This window comes from Chlorocebus sabaeus, chromosome 15, assembly GCF_047675955.1.
Source record: "Chlorocebus sabaeus isolate Y175 chromosome 15, mChlSab1.0.hap1, whole genome shotgun sequence".
Classification (NCBI taxonomy): Eukaryota; Metazoa; Chordata; class Mammalia; order Primates; family Cercopithecidae; genus Chlorocebus; species Chlorocebus sabaeus.
In genome coordinates this window covers 63,789,275-63,813,661 of record NC_132918.1, presented here as the reverse complement: position 1 = coordinate 63,813,661, position 24,387 = coordinate 63,789,275, and the positions used below count along the sequence as shown (strand labels likewise).

Sequence of the window (24,387 nt, the reverse complement as noted above, 5' to 3'; positions counted from 1 at the left end):
AACCATTTATGGAATCAGCATACAATTGTCAAATTGATGATTTTTTTTCCCCTAAGTCTTAATCTACTTCTGATGTATGTTAATAGAAAATCTCTTCTCCTTTGATTTTGTGATTCAACTATTCCAGTTGCCTTTGTGTATTTTTTTTTTTTTTAACAATTCCCTTTTCAACCAGGATGCTTCAGGAATTGGGTTTAAACACACTGTTTCATAAACTGCCAGCCTCCTCGGCCGCCTCAGTGCCTCTGATTCCGTAAATCAGATCATAGGCAGCATGCTGTCATATAATAAGGTGTCTGATCCTTATTACCAGTTTGTTGATGCACAGACTCCTTCAAATTGACCATTGCAACACATGGTTTCCCCTGAAACTAGCTGTGATAATTAGCGTGGTTCTAATGAGACAGAATGTCACTGATCTTGTGCTGAACTGTCGAGTATCAACGCTACGGATGGGAACTGTCAGAGCCTGCCATCTGTGACAGCGCTTGGCATATTCCAGTGGCAAGGTAGAGCATGCTCAATAGAGTATTTTCAAACAAATGGCCCTTTTCTTGATGAGGCCTCTGTTTGCTGTTCAACAGGAAGAATGCATGCCCCAACTCTGTCCTGTGCTAAACCCATTTTGAGGTCCAAATTTGAATAAATATTTCGATCTGTTATGTGTTACGTAAGAGAGGAATCTTTTGTTTAGCAGGTGAATCTTAAGTGGCATTCGTTTCCCTGTTTGGGTTTTTTTTTTTTCTTTTTTCTTTTTTTTTTTTTTTTTTTTTTTTTTTTTTGCCTCTCTCAGTTGTCCCATATTGTCAGTTAACAGTACAGCAGTCATTTAAGATACTTTTCCCCGATTTTAAAATTGCCTTGTTTGGAAGAGATTTGTTGGGGAGTTGGGGATGGCTGTTAGTGATAAAGCAGTCTGATTTAGCAGAGGGAAAGGGGAAATGAAAGAAGTAGTTCAGAATGTGTATAAGAATACACAAGTTGGATAGAAGAATTAAAATGGACAAGACAGATCTATTGGCTCCAGAGAAAAGTAGAGATTTTTTGCTATAGTAAAAGTCCAGCGCTGCTTATCATTCCAAAATATGCTTTGTTGCTTTTTATTTCCTCCTCTCTGGCAGACCACACAGGGCTTGTTCTGAAGAACATTTTCACTAATCTGATCAGGCAGCCAAATACGCCGGGAAAACTGCTTTAATGATCCCACTAATTACCTCAAGTCAATATGAACTGTATTATTAGACTGAGGGAAAATATTCCATTAGGTCTCCCCCTTGGGAGTTTCTCCGCTTTGTGATGTCACTGAAGCCTTCACCCTCTCGCTTGTAATTAATTTTATTTACACACGCAGGCACGCACAAGGTCACACCTGCACAACCGGCGCTGGCCAGGGAGCTTGTGGCACTCCGGCTTAATCAGATCTGTCATAATTACCATTCTGCATGTTTCTGACACACGCTGTGAAATATTTCAATTTAACTGCCGCTACCAGCACAACCAGATGTAGTGTGAGTGTGGCTGCATTGGAAATATTATTCCTCAGGATAAACTCTCTCCTCCTCGTTTTTCCTCCCACCCCCCCCCCCCCTTTACAGCTAATGTGGCACAGAAGCTGATGTATCCTGTAAATCTTGAATGCAGTGCTAGATTGATAACAGGCGATTAGACAGTTTAACCACAAACAGCTTGTTCATTTTTCACAAATGAAAACCACATGTGGTGTAACTAAAATTTCAGGCCCCCCCTTTTTTTTAAGGGTTGGGATATGTATGTGTGTGTAAGATATTCTTAAATAAAAATAAAATACGATCAGAAGTTGTGTCTAGAAAAATGGAGTTGTCTAGTTTTTTCCAGGTTATTTTATGAAAACCTTCATCAAATTCCGTTTTTATACTTTTACCGAAATTCAAATGGGTAAAAGATTGTATTTGGTATTGGGCTTTTCATTTTTTTCCGTAAGTTTTTTTTTGGGGGGGATGGGTAGGGTGCCTAACGTCCCTCGATTCTATGCCCTATTATGTTTTCAGTGTTAAACTGTTTATTTGAACCTAAATTCTGAAAGAATTTCTAAGACTGGACATAAGTAGTTTTCTAAAGGACAGTTTTTCTTATTTTCTTTTAATGCAGAGTTGTTACTTTAGGCTTTATAGTCAGATACTAGACAATCAAAAAGCAAAAATGGCCCCAGTTAGGAACTTTATTTCATGGAGACATTTGCGGATTTGTGTAATTGATTTGAAAGGCAGAGTTGGAAACCCTGAGGATTCTGTTTTTATAGAAATTGGAGATAACCTGGCAAAATGCAGGCACAGTAGGTAACTGTTTAAGGCTAAAGTTATCACCAGTCTCAGAAGAATCCCCCTGTAAGAAATTGGATCCATAAGAAGGCAGATAAGCTGGTGGAAAACTAAGGCTAAGAGCGGAGGAGGAAATAGGATCAGTAGTGCTTTACAATCATACCTCCTGGAGCCAGATCACAGCAATCCACTCTAGAGACCATTTAAAACATAGATAGAACCTACTTAAATATCTTTTAACTCCAAATAAAATACACTCTTTTTCTTTGTATCTTTATTTTTGTTTCATGACTTCAGTTATGAGCCTAGCTTGGAAACTTCTTAGAATGGTGGTGGTGGTGATTCCTGTTATCCAACTGAGAGATGTACTTTCCCAAAGAATAGTGGGTTTTTTTTTTTTTTTTTTTTTTTCCTTACTCATTTTCCCTCTTGCTTAGTAGTTTCCTCATGTTGTGTTTCTTTTTCTTCCTTGTGTAATTTTTGCTTCCTAGTTTTTTTTTGGAATTTTCTTCCCACTTAGTCTGGCTATTTATTTTCCATGTGTTTTGGGTTTACTCCATGATAACTTTCAACTTTAAAATCTGATATTATTTCTTCCTATTCATAGTTTCTTTTGGCCTAAATATCACTTTAAAGGGAAAATAAAGTACTGTCTTTGCCTTTTAGTTAGAACTCTTCTTCCATCTAATTTAGGTCATTTGTTTCCCCAATCTTAATCTACCTCTGTAATCATTTTACAAGATGTACAGTTATTGTAGAAGATTTGATTCAATTCCATATCACAGCACTCTCCTGATGAGTACAGATATCAACTCAGAATCCTTCTTAACACAGAAGTAAAAATACCCATTGCTAATCAGTGAGATAAACCCATCCCTGCTGTAGTCACTTGCATTTTAGGATTCCCAAATGGGGGTTTGCTATTCAAAGCATAGTTCTGTGGGATGAGTCTAAGAAATAAGAAAAGTGGAGGTAAATAAAGTTTATGGTTTCATTGCTAATGCCCTTGCTTTAATAACCCTGAAGGATTTTTGCACAGCTACTTGAAGGTATGTTAGGGATAAGCCAGCATGCAAATTGAATCACATTTTGCAGTCACTGGTGAAGCTCACCATTAAAAGGAGTCCTGAATTGTTCCTTTGCTAATGAAAGATTTCACTTGCAAGATAAAAAATTATCCCCTGGTTTTTCATGTTTGGAAACGTTTTTGTGTATTTGTTTTCTTTGCCTGGCATACCTGTTGATACAAAAGGGAACAGAAAAAAGAGGGGGAAAAAAGTTGCTTCATTATGGATGCTGTTGTGTATATGGAGTTTAACAAGATCAATATTCTGAGTACAAAGAAAGAGCACATCTTTTCATTAAATTTCATTAGACTACAAGAATCCCATGTTTCAAAGAAAATTGTTTATTTATGGACCCTTCTAGGTCCCTGTCTAATAAGGAGACATTTTCCATTTGTCTGTTAACAAGTCACAGATGAAGAGTCAATAGAAGTGTTACAAGCTTTATCTTGCCCCAACTCAATCCACCATCCTCAGTCACTCTGCAATCGCTATTCTCTGGTGGTCTCATATCCTCATGAAAACGTGCAGGAAGGAAAAGTGATTCCTTTTAATGTTCTTTGTTATTTTCTTCTGGACCCACTTCATCATTGCTGAAGTCATCAATATCATGTACAGGGTAGCCCAAGCTGAAAGGAATTAAAGGGCATGGCTCCTGATTTTCTACATATTATAGAAATAAGGTAATAGTAGCTAATTTGTAAACTCACTGATGTTTTACCTGGCAACTTGTACATGAATTGCATCATTCATGGAAAACATGGGGAATTAGAAAGAGTGGTAGTCCCAGTTCCAGTGCTAACCTGCTGTGTAGCCCCAGGCAAGTTGTTTAACCTCTCAGACATTGAACTTCCCCTTCAGGAAAGTAAAATAGGTTGGGTCATACTGTATCTAATGTCCCTTGAAGTTCTAGGTCTGTGTGTTTGTGACTGAGACAGGTACACAAATATGACAGAGGATGCTATTTTGATTGAAGACTGCTGACAGGTGTTCCAGTCTGGGAAACAGAAGGTAAGATTTTGAATAATGGAAGGGCTTAGTTTGGGGGATAGGCAGAAAAGTGGTATTTTGGGGTCTAGAGCCAAGAAGGGTTATTTACGGGTGTCATATAATGGGTAGAATCAGTTGTTGGAATCCAGTATATGAACTCCATGTTACATGGTGTGAGTTGAGCTCATGATTGATACACTTTCTTCATCTGAGACTTGTTGATAGATGACTGAGAACTCTCCCTTTTGTCATACAGAGACCTAACAGAGTATGAGATGAGCTGAATTCCATTGGGGAATGGGCTTGGTTTAATATGTGGTAGGGTGGTGATTGCTAGCATGATATGATTTGAAGGTTGATAAAGACTTTCCTCTTTAAATATGTCTCTTTTTTTGTTTGCTTTTCAACTGATGCCCGAAGGTCCACCCTTAGCTGGTCTTTTGATTGATTGATTGATGGATAGAAGTTTTTTTCTGGCACATTAAAAACTTTAATAGCACATTAAAGAGGGAAAAACAGGGCAATGTGAGAATACTCAGTTGATGAGAAATCACAGATTTGGAAGAGATTAGGGAGATAGGGAGTAAACACAAAGGAAAAGGAAGCAGGGAGTGACAGCTCATTTGAGAGAATACCTTGAAATCCATTTTTGCAAGTTTATGAATTGGTACCTGTAGCATTTAATAGCTGCTGAGATGTGTCCATCCCCAAATGTCTCCTTTAAATGTTTACCCATTTTACTTATGGTACCAACAGGAGTGCTACTTGTCATGGGTGTTACTTGACTGGTTCATTGATGAAGTATTTGGTTGTTTAAATGAAATGCAGATTAGGTAAAAATAAATTACTTTCAACAAGGTCAAGGAAGTGAAGGTTGTAAATAAAATATACATTCACAAACAGAGAAATGCTATTTGGAAATCTAGCTCAGTTCATGCCAAGCTGTTACTCTCTAAATTACCTTCTTTCTTCCTGGCTTGCAATTAATTTTTGCTTGTATGTTTGGAGATTGGGGGAAGGGTAATAGCCTAATGGGTAGTGATTTTATTTTAGTATTTTGATTAAAGAGACTAAATAGCTTGGACCCTGGATAACCATAAGGACGAAAGCCGTATCCATCAAGCTTAATTTCTAAACAGAAGTTTATGCTTGTATTTCTGAGCAAATTAGCGCTGAGCCACATATAATATAAAGTTATGAGATGGTTATGTGCTCAATTATTTTCTACCTGTCTCCCCCCTTACTATCTTTTCTACTCGCCTTCTTTGATCTTCTATTAGATTGGAGGGCAAGGCAGAAGGCATCTAGTTAGACAGACAAAACCTGTAAAGCCATGTGCTTTTTGAGAAGCAGTGATGAGAGATCAGGGACTGGTGTTTGATCACTGCTGGTTTCCTGGCATTTGCAGAGCCACTCCCCTCCCCCACCCTACCCACCCACACATCCAGTGCTCATGCCACTCTTCCATTTCATAGTATCCTGTCTGTATCCTGTATCTGTCCTACTCCCTTATCTCCTTCTATTTGGAAAACTCTTGTGTCTTTGGAAAAACTTGTTGGTGTTCTCCTGGCAGATAGACATTTCTGAAAGGACACTCTGCTCATCTTATTTACCTTTAAAATTACTTAGATGATATGATGCCAATAACCCCGTAAGAATTTAGATGCTTTATTCCGAAATCGTAAGCCCAATCTCTGCGTTTGTAACAGGACCAAGAAAACAATGAGGTGTATATGTGCTAGTGCAATTGTAAACCAAAAAATTGTAAGCTGTAGAACCATCGTTTAATTAATGAAATCTCATTCAGAACTGAAATATATAAATCAGATGAAAGTTTTCTCCATTTTGATCTGAGGATTGAATGGGGGCAGGGGCCTTCTCATCAACCCTTTACACATACACAACGCGGGTACTTGTGAAACACCTCTAATGGAAATCTGGGGCTGCTAAGGACACAGTCTAGGAAACCCTGTGGTAGTGACTGTTTTTCTCTAACCCATCTCTAAGAGGCATGGTCCTTTAGTGGCAAAAAAAAAGAAAAGGAAATTTGTTTCACAAATCCGTAAATACTAAGATTTTCTAATATATTAAGAACTTATAGGAGATAGTTCTGGAACAGTATTTGAAGTGTGTCTATACGTACATGTGTATATATATATACATACATATATATATTTGATAGCTATGTTTGTATACACGCACACACGTTTGTGTGGATAAGAGGAAGGGCCTCCCATTTAGGGATTCTTAACCTTGGCCCACTTTCTCCCCCAGGGAACTATAAACTTGGATGAAAAAAATGACTTTATTTTCTCTAACCTCTTCTTACTGAAAGTTGGCATTTTACTCAATTATCAATATAGGCAACAAATCACAGTAGCAATACCTATGAATTTGTCACCATTAAAAAAAATCACAAAATATTTTCATATCCTATTATGTTGTTCTAGATATCTTAAAATATCATTTATGCCCATCACTATAAAATTACAGTAGTTATTAGATCTGTTGCTAAACCTTGTTATTTAGTGTGTTAATAAAGAAGTGTATATATTACTGTATCACAAATTTTTGATAGCTGTATTTCAGTATAATTGGTTTTGTTTGTAATCTTATGTATTTTATTTCAGGCACATAAAAACGCTGTTCTGAAAAGGCATCCATGGGCTTTACCAGACTCCCGGAAGGGTCCATGGCACAAAAGAGATAAGATCAATGATTAGATAAGTTTTGTAGAGGAAAAATATATATATGTATTGTATCACATGAGCCAAGGGATTCTCAAATTAACCTGAGAAACATTTACTTTTTTGTTTATTGCTTTTCGGTATGCTTGTTTTTCAAGCATCCTTCACTCCAAAGCATGGAAACAGAGGTAACAATGATGCAGTGACATTTAAAACAAACCACCAAAACAGAAACCTTACAAACTTTTCTCTGATACTCGCATGCCCATATACAGTGCTGTAGGACTTTGTGAGAGAATGCTTTTGCCTTTAGATTAGACATTTTTTTTCCAATTGAACTAACTATACCTTTAGTATCAACTTAAACCTGAAGTTTAAGTGGTTCTTACCTCACTGGACAAGAAGTTTTGTCCCCACATTTCCTGTTAGCTTACACAATGACTAGCACATAGATGGCACTCAGGAATTCTTTGTAGAAGGATAGAATGATTCAGAAGTAAATTTTAATCAGCTCCCAATATTACTCTCACAAATGCCAAACTATTCCAAAGGGAGTCAGTGTGGGACAGTGGGAAGAGGCACTGGAGTGGGCTCACAAGGACGGAATAGGTCATGCTTCACTGCTGCCATTCTCCCCTGGAGCCTTCTCTGAGCTTGCTTTCCCCAGATGTAAAATGTGATCAGAGGAGTGATTGAGACAGTCTGTGCAAAGCCCCAGTCTCCCTTGTCTCCTTTTATTGGTAAAATTATAACCCGGCCATTGTCACTGAGACCCACATGATGCTTCTAGAAATATTTATGCTTGCCTTTTTTAATGCCTACTTGTGAATCACAAGATTTGGGTCTTTCAAATTAAGCCAGCTTCTGATTAGCAGGTTTGTATAATGGATAAAATGATGGGGTTTCAGCCACAAAATGGGTGTTACTTTCTCAGCAAAATCATAGGCAAGTTGGGAGCTCATAGTGACCCTGCTTGCTTGTTCGTTTTAGGATGTGATTCCTAACTTCTACAGTCCCAAATTGCCTTCCCCTGCTTTTAAAAATGTTTTGTTATCTCTCCTAAAACATCAAAGAGGGAATATTTAAATTTTTAATTCCCAGCCCCAAAATATGCATAATAGGGAGTGTAGCTCATATTAGGATATACGTGCGGTGTTGAAAAGTTTTACATAAATCAATTTAAAATGCAGTGGCAGAAATATTTATCTAAATCAACCTGGTAGTAAATTAATTTTGTAAGCAAACAAACTACGCTGTCAGGTAATTGTCACCTTAAAATTGTTCATTTTATGATTTCTTATATTTATGTGTGATTTTGGGTTGGGGTTTTTTGTTGTTTTTATTTCTTGCACATGGCATATTTGAATATTCAGCAATATTTTTTCCTAATGACCTTCATTATTTTGAATAGAAAAATAAATACTGTAAATTTTTAATAGTGACTTTAGGAAGCAACATAATAAATTTGTTTCGTAACATTGCAGTATGAGAGCACATACTCATTTGGCTTAAGAAATTTAGGAAAAGTAAAGTTTCGTAGCATAAATTCTCCTTTTAAAGAAAATAATAATTTTATTTGCCTTTGACAGGGGTTTTTATGGTGCTGTCCTGTCTTAAACCTATTATGCCGAGTTCAGTTTGAACCTTATTTTTATTTTTTTTAAATACAGAAACATTATGAATACAAATTGTTGGACTTCGCTACTATACATGAGCCCTCAGAAATTGCAGAAGTGTATACAGTATTTTACCACTAAATGGCCCAGATTGGGCCATTTTTGTATCTTTCTGTGTACCCCCATTTGCTGCCATTTGAATTTGTTGTGGTGAATCTTTTGCCGTATTTTTACGTTCACTCACTGAAGTGTGAGCCTCGGGGTGTTTCCAGGATCTTTGGGTGAAAGAAAGTGAGGAGTTTGCCACTCAAAGGGCTATTTGTGTTCACATTTGTTTGTGATAAATGTAACTCAAATAGCAGGGTTGGGGGCGGGCTGGAATAAAGAAACCCATCAGAATTAGATTATTGAAGAAATGCTGTGGGACTGAACCATAGCAGGAGGAATGGAAAAGAAGGAACAAATTCAAGAGATATTTGAGGGAGTATTGACAGGAATTCATCAGTTATGGAAGAGACAAGAAAAGTTAGATTTTTAGTTAAAGCCACTTGCTGTATGTTTTTATTACAAAACTAATACCTAGCTACTATAGAAAAAGTAGAAGATAGAGGCATAAGGAAAAACATAAAGTTATCCATAAATTTAATCACCTAGAGGTGACCACCTTAAGGATCCTGATTGTCACTCTTTATACATATACACACGCATGCACATGTGTCTGTATGTATATATGTGTGTATGCATGTATGTCTTACATTCATGTGCTGAACATAGCATTTAATTCCCTATTGAGGTGTATTTAGGCTTTATACAACTTTTGCTGGTACAAATAATATGAATTTAAACATATTATAGTTAAATATTTGTACATATCCTTATTTCCTAAAATCCTTAAAAGTGAAATTATTGGATCAAAAAAGACATTTGTGTTTTACAGATGATTGCTAGATATTCCCACATTCTGCAATTCACAATGTCCTTCAGAAAGACTATGCCAATTTATGCTTCAAATAACAGCCTTTCAGCCTAGGTGATTAGGTATGTGGTAATACTATTAACTGAGTAAAACTTCCTAGGAGGAGAACCTGGCTTAGGGGAAGATGCTTGGTTCAGATTGGAATATTATAACTGAATTATTTTCTTTAGCTCCTTTGATACTCAAATCCCTTGTGTGGTAATGACAACAATAATAAAATAATAATAGCTTACATTCATCATACTGTTACTGTGTGCCAAGACCTTTTCATGAATTATTTTACTTAATTCTTACAACCCTGTGAATTAAGTGGTAAAATTAGACCCCATTTTGTAGAGCAGAAAATTGAGGTTTAGCGAACTTGAGTAATCTGCCCAAGGTTACAAGGCTGATAAACGGTAGAATAGATATTCAAATTAAAACCCAGACTTCTTAACAAATAGATCTTAAAAGTCCAGTGGAGGAAACTAAGTGGTATTCTCAAGAAAACATGGTAAAGAGCTATTTAAAAAGGGTCATAAACAGTCAGTTCAAAAGCAGCTGGTCTGTTTTCCCAGCCTCCTACTAATTCATCTTGTTCTCTTATTTGTTATTTTTCCTATTTTAAATATTGTCCCCTTTTGAAATCTAAACCAGTATTTCTCTTCATCAATGAAGAATTCCTTGACAACCCTACTTCAACTCTTGTTCTCCACGTGGATCTCACTTGATGTCTGCCCATCAATGACCTTTATCACGTGCTATTTTGCACTAATAGTTATTTTTGAATACCAGGTTTTCCCAAATGTGCTTGGAGACATTTAAGTGCTTTCAATAAAGTTTATAAGACCTTTTGGTAGTTACTGTGGAGCAGGCATTGGGCTGAATGTATTCTGTTTCACTTGTATGCCTACTGTCCTGTGAGATTAATACCATTATTACCTGCAGTTTGTAGAGGAAGAATCTTGAGGCTTAGAAACTTAATTCAAGTTCACATAGATAAATGCCTATATGGGATATAATCATTTTATTGGTATACGGAAGTGCTTGAGCCTGTCTTGAAAGACAAGTAGTATTTGAATGGGCACCAAAAAAAAAAAAATAGGAGAAAGGGCTTTCCCATTAGAGAGAATTGTATAAGGAATGGAGAACAGAATGTAGGGCAGTGCTCAGCAATAGCTAATAAATAGTCCAACAGATTTGGTCATCAGTGTCATTGGGAGGAACCTCGAAAGCAGCCCCTGGGAATGTGAACTTTTCTCCTACCTTGGGAAGCCACTGAAGGTCATGGTGCATGGTAGGGTAACTATGGGCAGTTTGAAAGTGGAAGACTAATGTAATGATTCTCACTCTGGGATCTGATTTACAAAGATATCATAGAGATGGTTAAGAGGATTCAAGAAAGCTTAGTGAAGCCCATTTCTTTACCTATCAGTAAGTTTCACAGGCGAAATTAAACATCAGATTAATGTTTTTTTGTAGGAATCACATCAACTCTGTATGATAACACTGGTTCTTTATTCTTCTTCAAAACTCTGGTCATCATTGACTTACTTTTCCCCTAACTTAAGAGAGGGAAAGGAATGATTACTTAAAAACTTTTTTTGTTCAGAAATCAAAATAATTGCCCATTGGAAGTAATTAAAAAAGAATGTTGTCTAACAGAGTAATTCAAGGAAGACTTGCTCCAGTTCTGACAAGTCAGTAGTGGCAGAATGGAAAGGAGTAGATGGTTCTTAATGATGGAAAGAAAGACTAAAATTGATGAAAGTGTTACAGCATGAACCTTGGGAGTATTGAGTTTTGTATTTTTTTAATGACACCAGCTATGAAGAATGAGGAGAAAATTAAAAGTTAACATTTGAAGAGAAAGTGCATAAATGTTAATAGGAGCCAGATCATATCACTGAAATTTATGTTATGTCAAAAAAAATATATCTTAGGCTGAGGGGAAAAAAACAGGAACTTTTTTTTTTCAGAGTGCTTATTCAAGTATCAGATACATAAGCCAGAATTTTATTTGTTTTGTTTCAGCTTTGACTAAACTACCCTAAAAGCAGGTTTGACGTATATATGAAAATTAAACTTTCAAATTAGGTATATTTCAAATCTAATGTTTTAAAAATAAATTCAGACCTTTTTTGGGAAATTCTCTATTTCAATTAAGAGCTCATCTTTTTGCTAACTGGTTTAATGGGTTGTCTAGAATTTTATACTTTTATCTTCATTCCTGTTTTATTTTTCTCCCTCCTTCTCAAATTCTCCCTCTGAAAATATTTTTTAAAATGTGAGATCTCCTTGCTCAACAACCTATTTAAGTCAGAACCATTTGGATCTACTCTGGCCAGGTTGTCATTTGATAATCTTGTTATGGACCAAATGATTGGTAGCCTAAGAAAAACCACCAAATCCACGTGTGCTCTGAAGTTAGTGGCTTTGAAAAAGCAGAAAAGAGGTAAACATAAAAACCATTACAAACAAATAATTTGCACTTTTTTATCTGATTAAATTGTAAACGAAATGGAAAAATAAAGATCATTTACCAGTGACTGTGAGTAGTCCTTCCAAGTTCACAAAATTTTAATAGAAATTTTTCTCCAGGTTTAGGCAAATAATTTTCTTTATGTGTAACCTTTAGAAACTCTGTTAGAGGTGTGTAACTTCTTAATGACTAAGTGGCAAAAATTTACTCAAGCAAAAAATTTCTTGATAGCCATTTTATGTCCTATTATTACCCCAGTATTGGAACGCACAAATTTTTGGCTAAGGTATTGAGTCTGTTAAATAAACTGGAGCCTCTAGAGAGAATTCAAAAGCAGTAACAGTTTAGAAGTTAAGAATAGTAACATTTAAAAGATTATTATGGTTTTTTTTCTTTCAGCAAATATAAGTATCAGAAACCACACTTTGAAAAATAAACATATTGGGGGATACATACATGCACACACATATGTCTTTTAAAATATATTTCTTTTTTGAAACCCGTCTTTGAATCAAGTGGATGTAATGTGCTACTTTTAGAATGGAAAATGCATTTACTGGCACGTCTCTGTTCAAATTTATTTTCCATGTTTTCTTTAATAAGACCAATGTTAACTTAGCAGGAAAAGTTACTTACAGTGCTAGCTGAGGTTCTTTTCACTTTACACAAAGTAGATGTTATTAAGCTGGGGAGAAAGATTAATGCATTTCCTGCTAATTCCATAGAGGAGAACATGTATCTTTATTAATGTTAATGGTGGGGGCCTCTCATAATGTTATAGAATAATCTGCTTTAGCAAAGGTTTTTCTTCTAAAGAACTTTATAACATTTAAAGGTTAATATGTTAGGTAAAGAACAATATCTTAAGACAAGTGTTTTTATTACAGGACATGATGGGATGGTTTATATTAAATTATATGATGATTTGAATGGGAAAGAAGAAAAAGTGCATCGCTTCTTGCCCTCAACTTTAATGCCTTTAATCAAATAATGACCTTCTGGAAAATAGTTAATTTTAAGCATTTGGAAAGATCAATACCACTTTGCCACCAAAAAATGGTCTAGATGATGAAATTTGATGTATTTAAAGTATCATTTCACCCTTTTAACCTAGTAAATAATTTAAAATGCTTTCAGTATTGCTTTGCCACTGTTTTGTTTCTCACTGCACAGTGTTATGATTCTTCATGAAAAAAGGTCACAAGTGGGTGTGTGAAGCATTTAGACCTCACACCTAGAAATGGGGTTGTATCTCCATTAGGTCTTGGGTGTTTCTGCATTAGGACCCCCGCCCCAAAAGTAATATGTTTAAATAGTACCTTTGAGGCAGAGTGTGCATAAAACATATGAAAATAGAACCCTTCTGTAACTATACTGTTGTAATGTTGTTTTAGTAGTTTTTTCAGACAGAAAAAGGGGTGGTTTAAAACATTATTAGTCACTTTGCGTCTTTGTGATATCTTTAAACCGTTATGCTAAAGGTGAAGGATTTGGTAGCTCTGACAATTAGAACCCATTTTCCCCCGGCTTGTAGAACACACTGATATGAAATTACCCTTGAGTGCCGACAGCTTTGTTTAAAAAAAAAAAAAAAAAAAAAAATTGCCCTCTATTAGCATGTTTGTGGGCAGATTAAAAACTGTCTTCATTAGCATAAGTAACACTTACAGATTCTTTTAAAAGTAGAAAATTATTTGCTGAATGATAAATTGCTAGCTTTATAGTTAGTTGTTGTTGAAAATGTACTCATTCAAATGCCTGGTGTAGTTTAGTCTACAATACTGAATTTTTTGTTAGAAGTACTATTTAATGGATTATGTACTTAATCCTTGTTCCTACTACTTGCTGAAATGTAATTCATGCTTTCCACTAAAATGTTTGTATCAAATACTTTCCTATTTAGATTGATTTCTTTTAATATCATATATTATTATACTATATGCCCCAGAGATTGGAACAAAATATTCCTGCAAATAACACATAAAAGATGAGGGTGAGGGGGAATAAATACAGACTGTAAAATGTTTTGCTTTTTAGAACTCAAATTACCATTCTATTTTTTCAGATGTATTTTTCCTTCTTAGTTGGAGTAAGAATTATTTGTCATTTTCTTTCTCTTGTTATAGCTCTTAGTTTTAAGATGTATACGTACATAATGATAATATATACATATATGTATATTGCATTAAATGACTTTTTTTCTCAGAGAATACCAAAGTCTTTTTTCTCCTGGAAAAGTAGTTATATTACATACTCCCAGCTTTGTCACAGAACAGGCCTTGTTAGGGTTTCTCTTTTTATGCATGTGAGGCTTTATAAAGTACAATAAATTCATTTATGAAAGGAGGTTACTTTCTTGACTCAATTAAAATCATTGTGCACCCCTTATCTGTTAAAATGTTAGAAGCGAATTGACTTGAATTAAATGTTCTAAAAAGAGTGGAGTGGAAATCAGAGATTGCGTTTGGTTGGAAATTAGCAGCTGAGAGATGAAGGTGCCAGGATTTTTATTTAAATGTGGTACAACAAGATTTTGTCAGTAAAGCACATCATTAGAATATTGAGTTGAGAACTGCTAATTTTTCCTTTAAAATGAGCATACAGTCATGTGTTTCATGGACCATAATAAATTGCCATTGTGTTATCATTGAGTTTGTTTTGCTTTTTTGCAGTACTGATTTGGCAGTTATTCTGCATTTTCTCTTTTACTTTTTTTTTTTTCCCAACCTTACATTTCTTTAATAGATCCCTAACCAAAACCAGTCAAAAGAATGTTATTTATTTCATGCAGTCTTAGGTTTAGCATCTTTTGCACCATTTTCTTGCTTACGGTAGCAAGACATTTGCAGATGGTTCTTGGTTACTATAAAGTACATAACAGTATTTCCTTTGTGGCAGATGGATTTAAGACTTTTAGTTCTCAATAAATGTAGGTTTACAATACATAACTTTACAGGATTTGTGTTGTATATAACAGGTTTGAACATATTATCTCAGAATTCATCTGCATGGCATTTTCAGCTTATTCAGGGTCCATGCCAGTTTTTTTAAGTAATAGGGGGAGCACTGTGATTGATCGCAACAGCTCAAGGCGTGATTTTGAATAGAAACAAAGGGTTTAGAACAGAAGGTGTCAAATTAAACTTTGTCAGTTTGAAAAGTAGTAACATCCTGAAAGTTTTACTAATTTATTTACATGTGGCTACTGTTTATATTTTGCCCTCTTTATATGCAGTGTAATGTTGCTTGGCAAATTTACTACATTTAAAGTTTAGGTTGTTCCTTGTACCATTTTAGTTTTCTGAAAATGAATTGGTCTCATTATTTTAAGGCTGTTAGTCCCCTGTCTTTTCTACTGTTCAAAACAGTTGTGAGCTAATTTAATTTAGAGAACAGTTCCCTGTTCCTTCCTATGGTCTTATGTATATCAAGTCCCAGAGACCTCTCTTAAAAATGTAATTATGTTTTGTTTTGTTTTGTTGGTGTTTTTTTTTTCTTTTTGCAACAAAGCACTGCATTTCATTCTTCATCTCTGCTCCCCCACATAAGTCTATGCAGTTATCACTTAAAAACTAGTACAGTACTTTGGGGAATCATTAGTTTTGTCAGATATTAAAAATATTGTGACATACTCATTTTCTTCCCAAGTTTATTTGTTCTAACAATATCACTTGTGGAAAACTGACCTAGAAAAAGGTATTGAAGCATTAGAAAGCATTTGGCTTCTTTAGTCATTTTCTGCAAAACATAAATCAGATTACTGTCATTATTAATAGAGTAACAATCAATAGGATTTGAGGTAGTCAAAATATTCCAAGGTATTTAAATAGCATTAGAATAAATTATCTTATTTTTGCCAGTGTAAATTGGGAATGAGCCAATTTATTTCTACACTGACAGAGAGCTAATGTGTCAAAATGTCTGTTTTCCATTATTTTTTAAGAGCAATGCACATCAAGAGAAGCAACACCGCCCCCCCTTTAAATTTTTTTGGAATACCCTTTAGAGCTAACAGTTCCCAGCTGCACCGTTAAATATTTTTCTAAGAAGCATCTGATTTCAGTCTCTTAAAATCATCGCATTTCTTGAAAGGCTAGTGGAGATAGGCTTCAACTTATAATTCATCAAATTATTTTTAGATAAGGAATTAGAAGTATTATTTAAGGGCAGAGGTTAATAGCAAACTACTGGAAATGTTATGTTAGTCATGGGCAATTAATAAAAATAAGGATCCGTCTCGTAAGTCTAGAGACACGGAAGTGACAATAAGAGCAAAATATTTGTTGAATGAGTCGGGGCTCTTTTTCTGAAATATTTGTTAAACCAGCATGAGTGTGATTGTTTAGGAATTAGCTATCATTATTAGCCATTTTAAAAGAACTAATGATTTTCTTTTCCAAAGAACATCTGTGATCCACATGTTTTTTCACATATATCCAAGTGCTAACTGATCTCTGCATTACTTTAAAAAGTTTCTAAAGGATGTGAAAAATCACTGGAGTTTTTCAGCTCTCTCCAGGAAGCTTTTCTTACATGAATCATTCTTAATTTAACTTTTAGCAATTTTTAGTTACAAGCATTTATTTCTAAAAAAAATTCTTAGATGCTCAATGTTTAGCATTTATTGCAATAGTAGAATACTAGCCGAGTTTAAAAAAAAAAAAATCTGCTCTGTTCTTCGTGAACCTCTAACTTCTTTGGAAAGGTATATAAAACCGTGTGATCTGCTGTGTTCGGGTAGAGGGGTCCTGTCAATTATGATAGCTAAAGGAGGCAAACAAGGGGGAGAGGGAAAGTAATCTCACCCACAGTTAATATTCAAGCCTACTGGAAGATAATATATCTAAAACCTACATAGCAACAAAATTTAAAGGTAAAATATAAAGAATAGCCTAGTTGTAGGAAAATGTATATTTTCATAGCTTAATTCAGATGGCAAATATTTAACCAGTAAGAGCTAAGTAAACATCTCCAGGGCACCATATGCACGTGGGTCTCAGATACTTCAAATGTTCACATACAGTTTTATAGTTAATATATTCACATAAATAGAACTGAAATATGTCATATTATAGTATTCTGGAAATAAACATAGAATTGCCATGGTTAGAAGAGAAGCAAGTTCAGTGACACTGCAGTCACAATGATTTTTATGTTTTATTTAGCTAACAGTCTTTCAGGTAAATCTTCAGTTTACTGCCTGCTATCTTAACCTTCAGTTATGCATTCAGTGGCATCAAATGAGTGCATGGTTACAAGACCATCCCCATGCATATATTTGCTTAATTAAAAGACCTGTTGAGTAGGAATACTAGTAGATATCATGAGATATAGCAGTCACGATGAGCTGGTTAACAGATAGGCCTTGGGAAGCTAATACGTCAGTTTTCTACCTTTTCTTTTAAAATATTTCAAGTAGGCCATTTTTGGGAGAACAGACCATGCTTCTTTCCACTACATGTTGCAGTCAAAGAAGAATTTTCTCTCCGATGGTTTCAGTTTGAGAAGGGAAGGAAAGTCATGCCATCCTCTGGCCTCACCCCTGGTAACATAAGAAACAAAACCTTCCTTGGCTAGATCTAAAAATTTCATAATAAAAAAATTGTACTTCCATTTTCATCCAACTAATTTATTTAAAATTTCCAAGAAATGTCTTTGTCTTAGTTCGAGTTCCCTAAATGCAGAGCCTAGGATGGGGAGTCAGGTGGTGATGATTTGGTGGGGGCCTTAGAAGAAAGGAGGAGGATAGGGAAGAGAAAGAGGTCCCGTAAGGATGTGGTCTCAGGCAAAGTCTAGCCCTAGATTGATGGGGGAGGGAGCAAGAAGAATGGGGATGACTATCTCTAGAGAGTAAATTGAAGGGTAGAGTAAGTTGTCCATTTTCAGAAAAAGGGGCAGGGACTTTGTGCCACTGGGTCAGCCAGTCACTGGCCACCCGGGGTAAGGAGATCAATGAAGTGTAGAGATGGCTTCAAGACATTTTTCCAGAGCAGAGTGCAGGTGAAAGGTATTAGCAGGCAACAGAACAGCTGAGGGATAGCTGCCTTGGCTGGTGGGCGTCTGGATCGGACACCTTCACTCTTCCCTTCATTCTTCCCTTCCCCATTGTTTAGTGTCCATCATGGCAGCCAAGGTGAAGACTTGAGATGACTGGAAAATGTGTTCTCATGATCATTCAGTTCTTGATAGATAACCTCGAGTAAAAAACTGGGCCTTGGAAGCATCAGAGAGGTTCAGATTTTGGCAGTCATTGGACATTTCCTTCTCTCTTAGCCCAAGAAACCTATTAAATTCTTGCCTGACAAATCATATGCTCCCACTGCAGCAGGCAGAAAAATAGGACTCTAGTGTCTCTTTTTGGAGAGTTCTTTCATAGCAAATTCCTTTAATGCCCATTCTAATCATTATGCCTTATACTGGACAACATTCTTGCTGGTACAATTGCACATGTCCTTTCTGTTTCATACATGTACACACACATAAATATTCACACATGGTTTTCTTTCAAATCTAAAAATTGCAAACTTAGGAAATCCTTTTAGAAAAATATTTCTAAAATCTGTCCTGCCCCTTAAGTACTTCAGTATCTTCAAATGGTCAGCCACTCATCAGACAGGAAAGTTATGTAAGACTGAAGCTCATCAACTTTGTTTTTCTCCTATTTCATATATTAAAAAATCTGTGATAAATGCTCTCTTACCCTCAGAGTCGGAAAAAATATGTCCCTCCTTTGAGATGCAAATCTGAACTTTGATTAGAAACAGAGTCTGCCTCCTTGACAGCCGCAGATAACCCCTCTTAACAAGTTAAAAAAAAATTTTTTTAAGCAGATTGGCATGTTCTGAGCTTATGAAAAAGTTAATTCATAGGGTTTTTCCTTTTTAGCTCTTAATGGAAAATGCCAGCCCCTTCATAGGCACAAACTGACCTATTATGCCCTTGTCTCTAAGGGATGGTTATGCGAGCTGTTACGCTGGAAAGAAGATCCTTCTCCAGAAAACAGAACCCTGTGGGAGAACCTCTCCATGATCCGAAGGTTCCTCAGTCTTCCTCAGCCAGAACGTGATGCCATATATGAACAGGAGAGCAACGCAGTGCATCACCATGGCGACAGGCCGCCCCACATTATCCATGTTCCAGCAGAGCAGATTCAGGTTCGTTTACTTTGGCCAATTCAATATAGCAATAAGTAAATAAAGCTTTAAACTTCCCAGGGAAATGAGCGTTTCTCTTCCTCCTGCCAGTCTAAACATAGGCTTTTTAGCAAGAGATAACAATACACTGCCATCTTGCTCAGGGGGAGAAAATGAAAATGAACGTACTTTTTCCAACGTATGTATTGTGTTCCTCTTTCCTCATCCCCCAACCCCCAAAGCAACAGGAACGCCCTTTCTACACTCCTTGTTTGGCAGATGTCTCTTCGTTGGTATTGGGTTTTGTGTTAAGAGCTTAAAATTTTTGTATGTTTTTCAAAAATCACAATTTAAACCACCACCTATTTTTTAATTAATACCACAGTGCCCCTGAGGAAAAGAGCTACTGCTGTGGCTGTAAAGAAAGTTTGTAGAATCACAGTTTTATACATTGGATTCTGTCCAGAAAGAGGAGGGGAGGGAAGCTGAATTGGAATCTTGCTTTACAGTCCTTGGACCTTCCTTCACCTTGTATTTAATAGCTGTCTCCCCACACTTTACAGAATGGAGGTTAGGGGTGAGTCATATCTGTTTGTCTTTCCTTTAGAGCCCCTCTCCCACCACCCTTGGGAAAGGAGAGTCTAGAGGCGTTTTCTTACCAGGCCTGCCGACCCCTGCACCATGGCTCGGTGCTGCTCCTCAGGTGAGCGGGCACAGTTACCTATGCCAGCAAGGGACACAGGGGGTGACCTAAAGACCTGCTCCCCAGGTCAGGATTTTCAGACCTGCAGAGGCCATACTAACCATGGTCATGGCCAGAGCTCACTGTGCCAGCAGATGCAGCCTTATGCTTTGTTTATCATGTCATGGGACTTGTCACCATTCATCTCCTGAAGACACTCTCCTGTGAATTTAGATGGAAAAGTTCTGGGATCAGGTAGTCATTAGAGCTCTTAGGGCCCCAGTTGCTTAGGAAGCGTGTTGTCACTGAACTTGAGCTGTATAGCTTATTTTTGTTAAAGGGGATGATTTTAGCTTTCTCTTCCAAAGTAAAATGCCATTGCCTTCCAGAGTCCTAAAATTCTACCTCTGTTGAATCACCTGCATTCTGCAATTTTTTAATATTTCTGTGAAAAATTATATATGTGTGTGTATCGATATGTATGTATAACTAAAAACAATAATAGAATTGTTTATCTCCCAGGACAAAAAACTTCTCAAGTATGTATTAAAGATAAAACAAGTTGACAAAGAGCTTCCCTTTAGGATTTCAAGCACTAAAATAATCGTGAAAGCCTGAAAAACTTACTGTTTAGCAAAACGAAAAAGAGAAAGATATATGTTAGTTAATTTAAAAACTACTTATTTGAAAATGCAAATTGTTAATAAAATTGCTTCTTAGGGGTATGAAAGGAAATGCATAGAAACGGTATCAGCATTCTAATATTTTGCCACTTAGGTTGATTTGCTTTGCTGGTAAGAATTATGGATATCGAGTGTACAGTATGTGCATGTGTGACATATTTATGTATAATTGTGTATGGAAATTATAGCACATATATATATACTAATTATGAAAAAGTGTCTGTATACACGAAATTTAAATCCTAATCACATCTGAGTTTACTATAGACAAAACAATTCGCTAGCCGTCGTATGGTGGGTTGAACCTTTTGAGGTAAGAAAAAAGCTTGCAGTGTCAGCCTAGTGCAATTTGGTAAGAAATTGTGTGTGTATTAAATTGGAACTGTCTGATAGAAAATTCACAAATGTGAGAATATCAGAAATCCTTTAGTCTCATGACAGATAACACTGAATAAGAGCATAAGCTCATCTTCTTCCTGGCCATCCGATGAGACGGAGCAGAGCACAAATTTCTTTCCCCACTGCTCTGTAGCTCACCTTTCTAAAATGTCTTTGAAATCCTTGCCTCTCAATCTTCATTTTAAATCTTTGTTAATTATTTACATCATAATGTGATGTGCTGTCTTCGCCTTTGATGCGTATCCTTCTAGTGAAATTTATGGCTCACATTTTCAGAGCATTGAGCTTTCACTTCCTCCACTGATCTGTGATAAGGAAGTGCAGTAGCCCCCAAAGCTCTATGAATTCATCCCTTCCTAGTTCATACCATTTTGATTTTTTTTTGTAAATGCTGTGGGCCATTTAGCTGGCCTACCTTTTCATTCTGAATCTTCATCCCTATCAAAAAAGCTATATGTAGGACCCTGGACCACATGTTTCCTGACTCTAGACGGCTCTGTGTGGAACTCCACGATAGCAGAGCTCTGATTGTCTCCTTGTTTCTTTCCAGCAACAGCAGCAGCAGCAGCAACAGCAGCAGCAGCAGCAGCAGGCGCCGCCGCCTCCACAGCCACAGCAGCAGCCACAGGCAGGCCCTCGGCTCCCCCCACGGCAACCCACGGTGGCCTCTCCAGCAGAGTCAGATGAGGAGAACCGGCAGAAGACGCGGCCACGAACAAAAATTTCAGTGGAAGCCTTGGGAATTCTCCAGAGTTTCATACAAGACGTAGGCCTGTACCCTGACGAAGAGGCCATCCAGACTCTGTCTGCCCAGCTCGACCTTCCCAAGTACACCATCATCAAGTTCTTTCAGAACCAGCGGTACTATCTCAAGCACCACGGCAAACTGAAGGACAATTCCGGTTTAGAGGTCGATGTGGCAGAATATAAAGAAGAGGAGCTGCTGAAGGATTTGGAAGAGAGTGTCCAAGATAAAACTACTAACACCCTTTTTTCAGTGAAACTAGAAGAAGAGCTGTCAGTGGAAGGAAACACAGACATTAATGCTGATTTGAAAGACTGAGATAAAAGTATTTGTTTCATTCAACAGTGCCACTGGTATTTACTAACAAAATGAAAAGTCCACCTTGTATTCTCTCAGAAAACCTTTGTTGTTCATTGTTTGGCCAATGAATCTTCAAAAACTTGCACAAACAGAAGAGTTGGAAAAGGATAATGCAGACTGCACTAAATGTTTTACTCTGTTTTACAAACTGCTTGGCAGCCCCAGGTGAAGCATCAAGGATTGTTTGGTATTAAAATTTGTGTTCACGGGATGCAGCAAAGTGTGTACCCCGTAAGCATGAAACCAGTGATTTTTTTTTTTTTTTTTTTTTTTTTTTTTTTTTAGTTCTTATTCTGGAGCCTCAAACAAGCATTATACCTTCTGTGATTATGATTTCCTCTCCTATAATTATTTCTGTAGCACTCCACACTGATCTTTGGAAACTCGCCCCTTATTTAAAAAAAAAAAGAAAAAAAAGAGTTTGTTACTCTATTGTATGTTACAAAAGAACTACAGACTGTGGAACGCAGTTTAAAGATGACATATGCCAACAAATGCCTTGTATTATATGGCACTGCCGTAATTCAAATTTGTTTTTATTTTGGAAATAAAAGTTCACTGTAATTTTTTTTCATTCTCATTGTTACATGATTTTTTTAAAAAAAGGAAAAGAAAATGTGAAACACAATTTAGTCCTCATTATTTATTTGTAGATCCTGCAGCATCATGTTGTAATTAATTTTTTGGAAGTTTCCGTTAAATGTAATATTGCTTCTCTTGTTACCATACTGATTCTTTTCTATTTATAAATGTATTTTGATGGGCAGTAAAACAAAGTGTCTTAAAAGTTTTAAATAGAGAAAATGTGCTTTACACAGTTGCCTATAAAAAGTGCTCTATGTTATCCAAGCAATTCATACTATAAGCTTCACTCTTATTGTTGTATGCAATTTTTACTATCATGCAAATAAGCTTAGGTAAATAAAACTAATAGATCACCTTAGAAAATTATGCAATTAATGTGAAAAATAATTGATGTTTGCAATGTGTCTTCCTTTGGTTTACAATCAATTTTAAAGCTACATCTGTATAAAATTTCTGTATAAAGGTGTATTTCTTTTTTATGAGTTTATGGCTATGAAAACACCAGCGATTTTGTTACAGCTGGCTGTTTTTATAAGTGTATCACAATTTTCTTTATGCAGAAATGTTCTGACTAGGAGTGGTTATTGACTGTAACTACACAATTAAAATTGTTTGTATCGTATGACATGGTAGGGTTTGTCTGCTTATGTGAAGTAACTTTAAAGAAGAGTCAAAGGATGGCCCTCTCATTTAGGTGCATGTTAATACTTGATATTTTACTGATTTTAAAAAGAGCAATTGACAAGTTACTTGAAACACTGTACATTGAAATCACAAACACATGCTCATTTTTAAATAGGTATGAAATTTCACAATGAAAATAATCTGTTTTGGTTAACATTTTGCTTAATAAATAGAGATAGGATGGTCAAAAGACTCTCCAACAAATACATAAATCCAGTCTCTAGCAGTTATGTTCTTAGAATGGATTCATCTATGCTTATTTCACAATACTTCATTCATAGCAACGCTTTTCCTTAACCTTATGTACAAATATTTCTAAAGGCCATTAATAGTAACAAAATAGGGGAAAAAATGGACCTTCTGTATAAAAACCCCTTAGCTTTTTTTTCACAAGTTATAAATGGAATAAGTTAATAACTGAGCTCATAAGTGTATGTCATAACTATAAGAGCCACATGAAGAAAATAGGAATGACACACCTGGTATTTAAACACAATCTTCAAAATTCTTGCAACATTAAACATAGTAAAATGCCAGAATATAAAATGAGGTGTGCTAATGGTGACAGGATTGAGGCCAGCATTCAGTTTGGGGTGATTTTTCTTTCATTTGCTTCCTCATTTTGTTTCCTAGATGCTAGTAGGGGTGTCTGGGTTGCTTGAGATACCATTCTGCAATTGCCCCTTCTCTCTCTGCCTACCATTTTCTCAGGCCCTGATGAGCTTATTGGTAGGCAACTGGGCTGCTTTACTGTTGACTGAACTTTTAGTTTAGAAACTGAAATGGAATCATTGAAAACTCAATAAAGCTTTAAAGTTCCATTTACTTTAGAAGCACAACTAAGCTCCTCTGAAGGCAGCTGGTTTGTTGCAAACTTAAAATTGTACTGAAAAGTTGCCACTTTTTATTAAGTAAGAAAACACAAACATTCTTGCTCACTAGAGTTCAGAAAAGTAATAATTTGAGCCAAAGGAATTTGAATTAAGAAAATAGAAACTAGATTTCATGTATTTAAAAATAGAAAA

The 24,387-nt window shown here is 36.1% G+C and overlaps 1 protein-coding gene across 3 annotated transcripts in view; it reads left to right on the top strand.

Moving 5' to 3' along the window:
• SATB1 (SATB homeobox 1) overlaps positions 1–23,300 on the top strand; it is a 96,639-nt gene extending 73,339 nt beyond the window's left edge. For 2 of the 3 annotated variants that reach the window (XM_008009249.3, XM_008009248.3), the window contains exons 10-11: positions 19,042–19,245; positions 21,539–23,300. In XM_008009249.3, the coding sequence (XP_008007440.1) occupies positions 19,042–19,245; positions 21,539–22,051 (717 nt within the window). In that variant the 3' untranslated portion in view covers positions 22,052–23,300. Of the gene's footprint in view, positions 1–19,041; positions 19,246–19,831; positions 19,928–21,538 lie in introns of all 3 variants that reach the window. The other variant, XM_008009253.3, reaches the window with a different exon arrangement.
• The last annotated feature ends 1,087 nt before the right edge of the window (positions 23,301–24,387 follow it).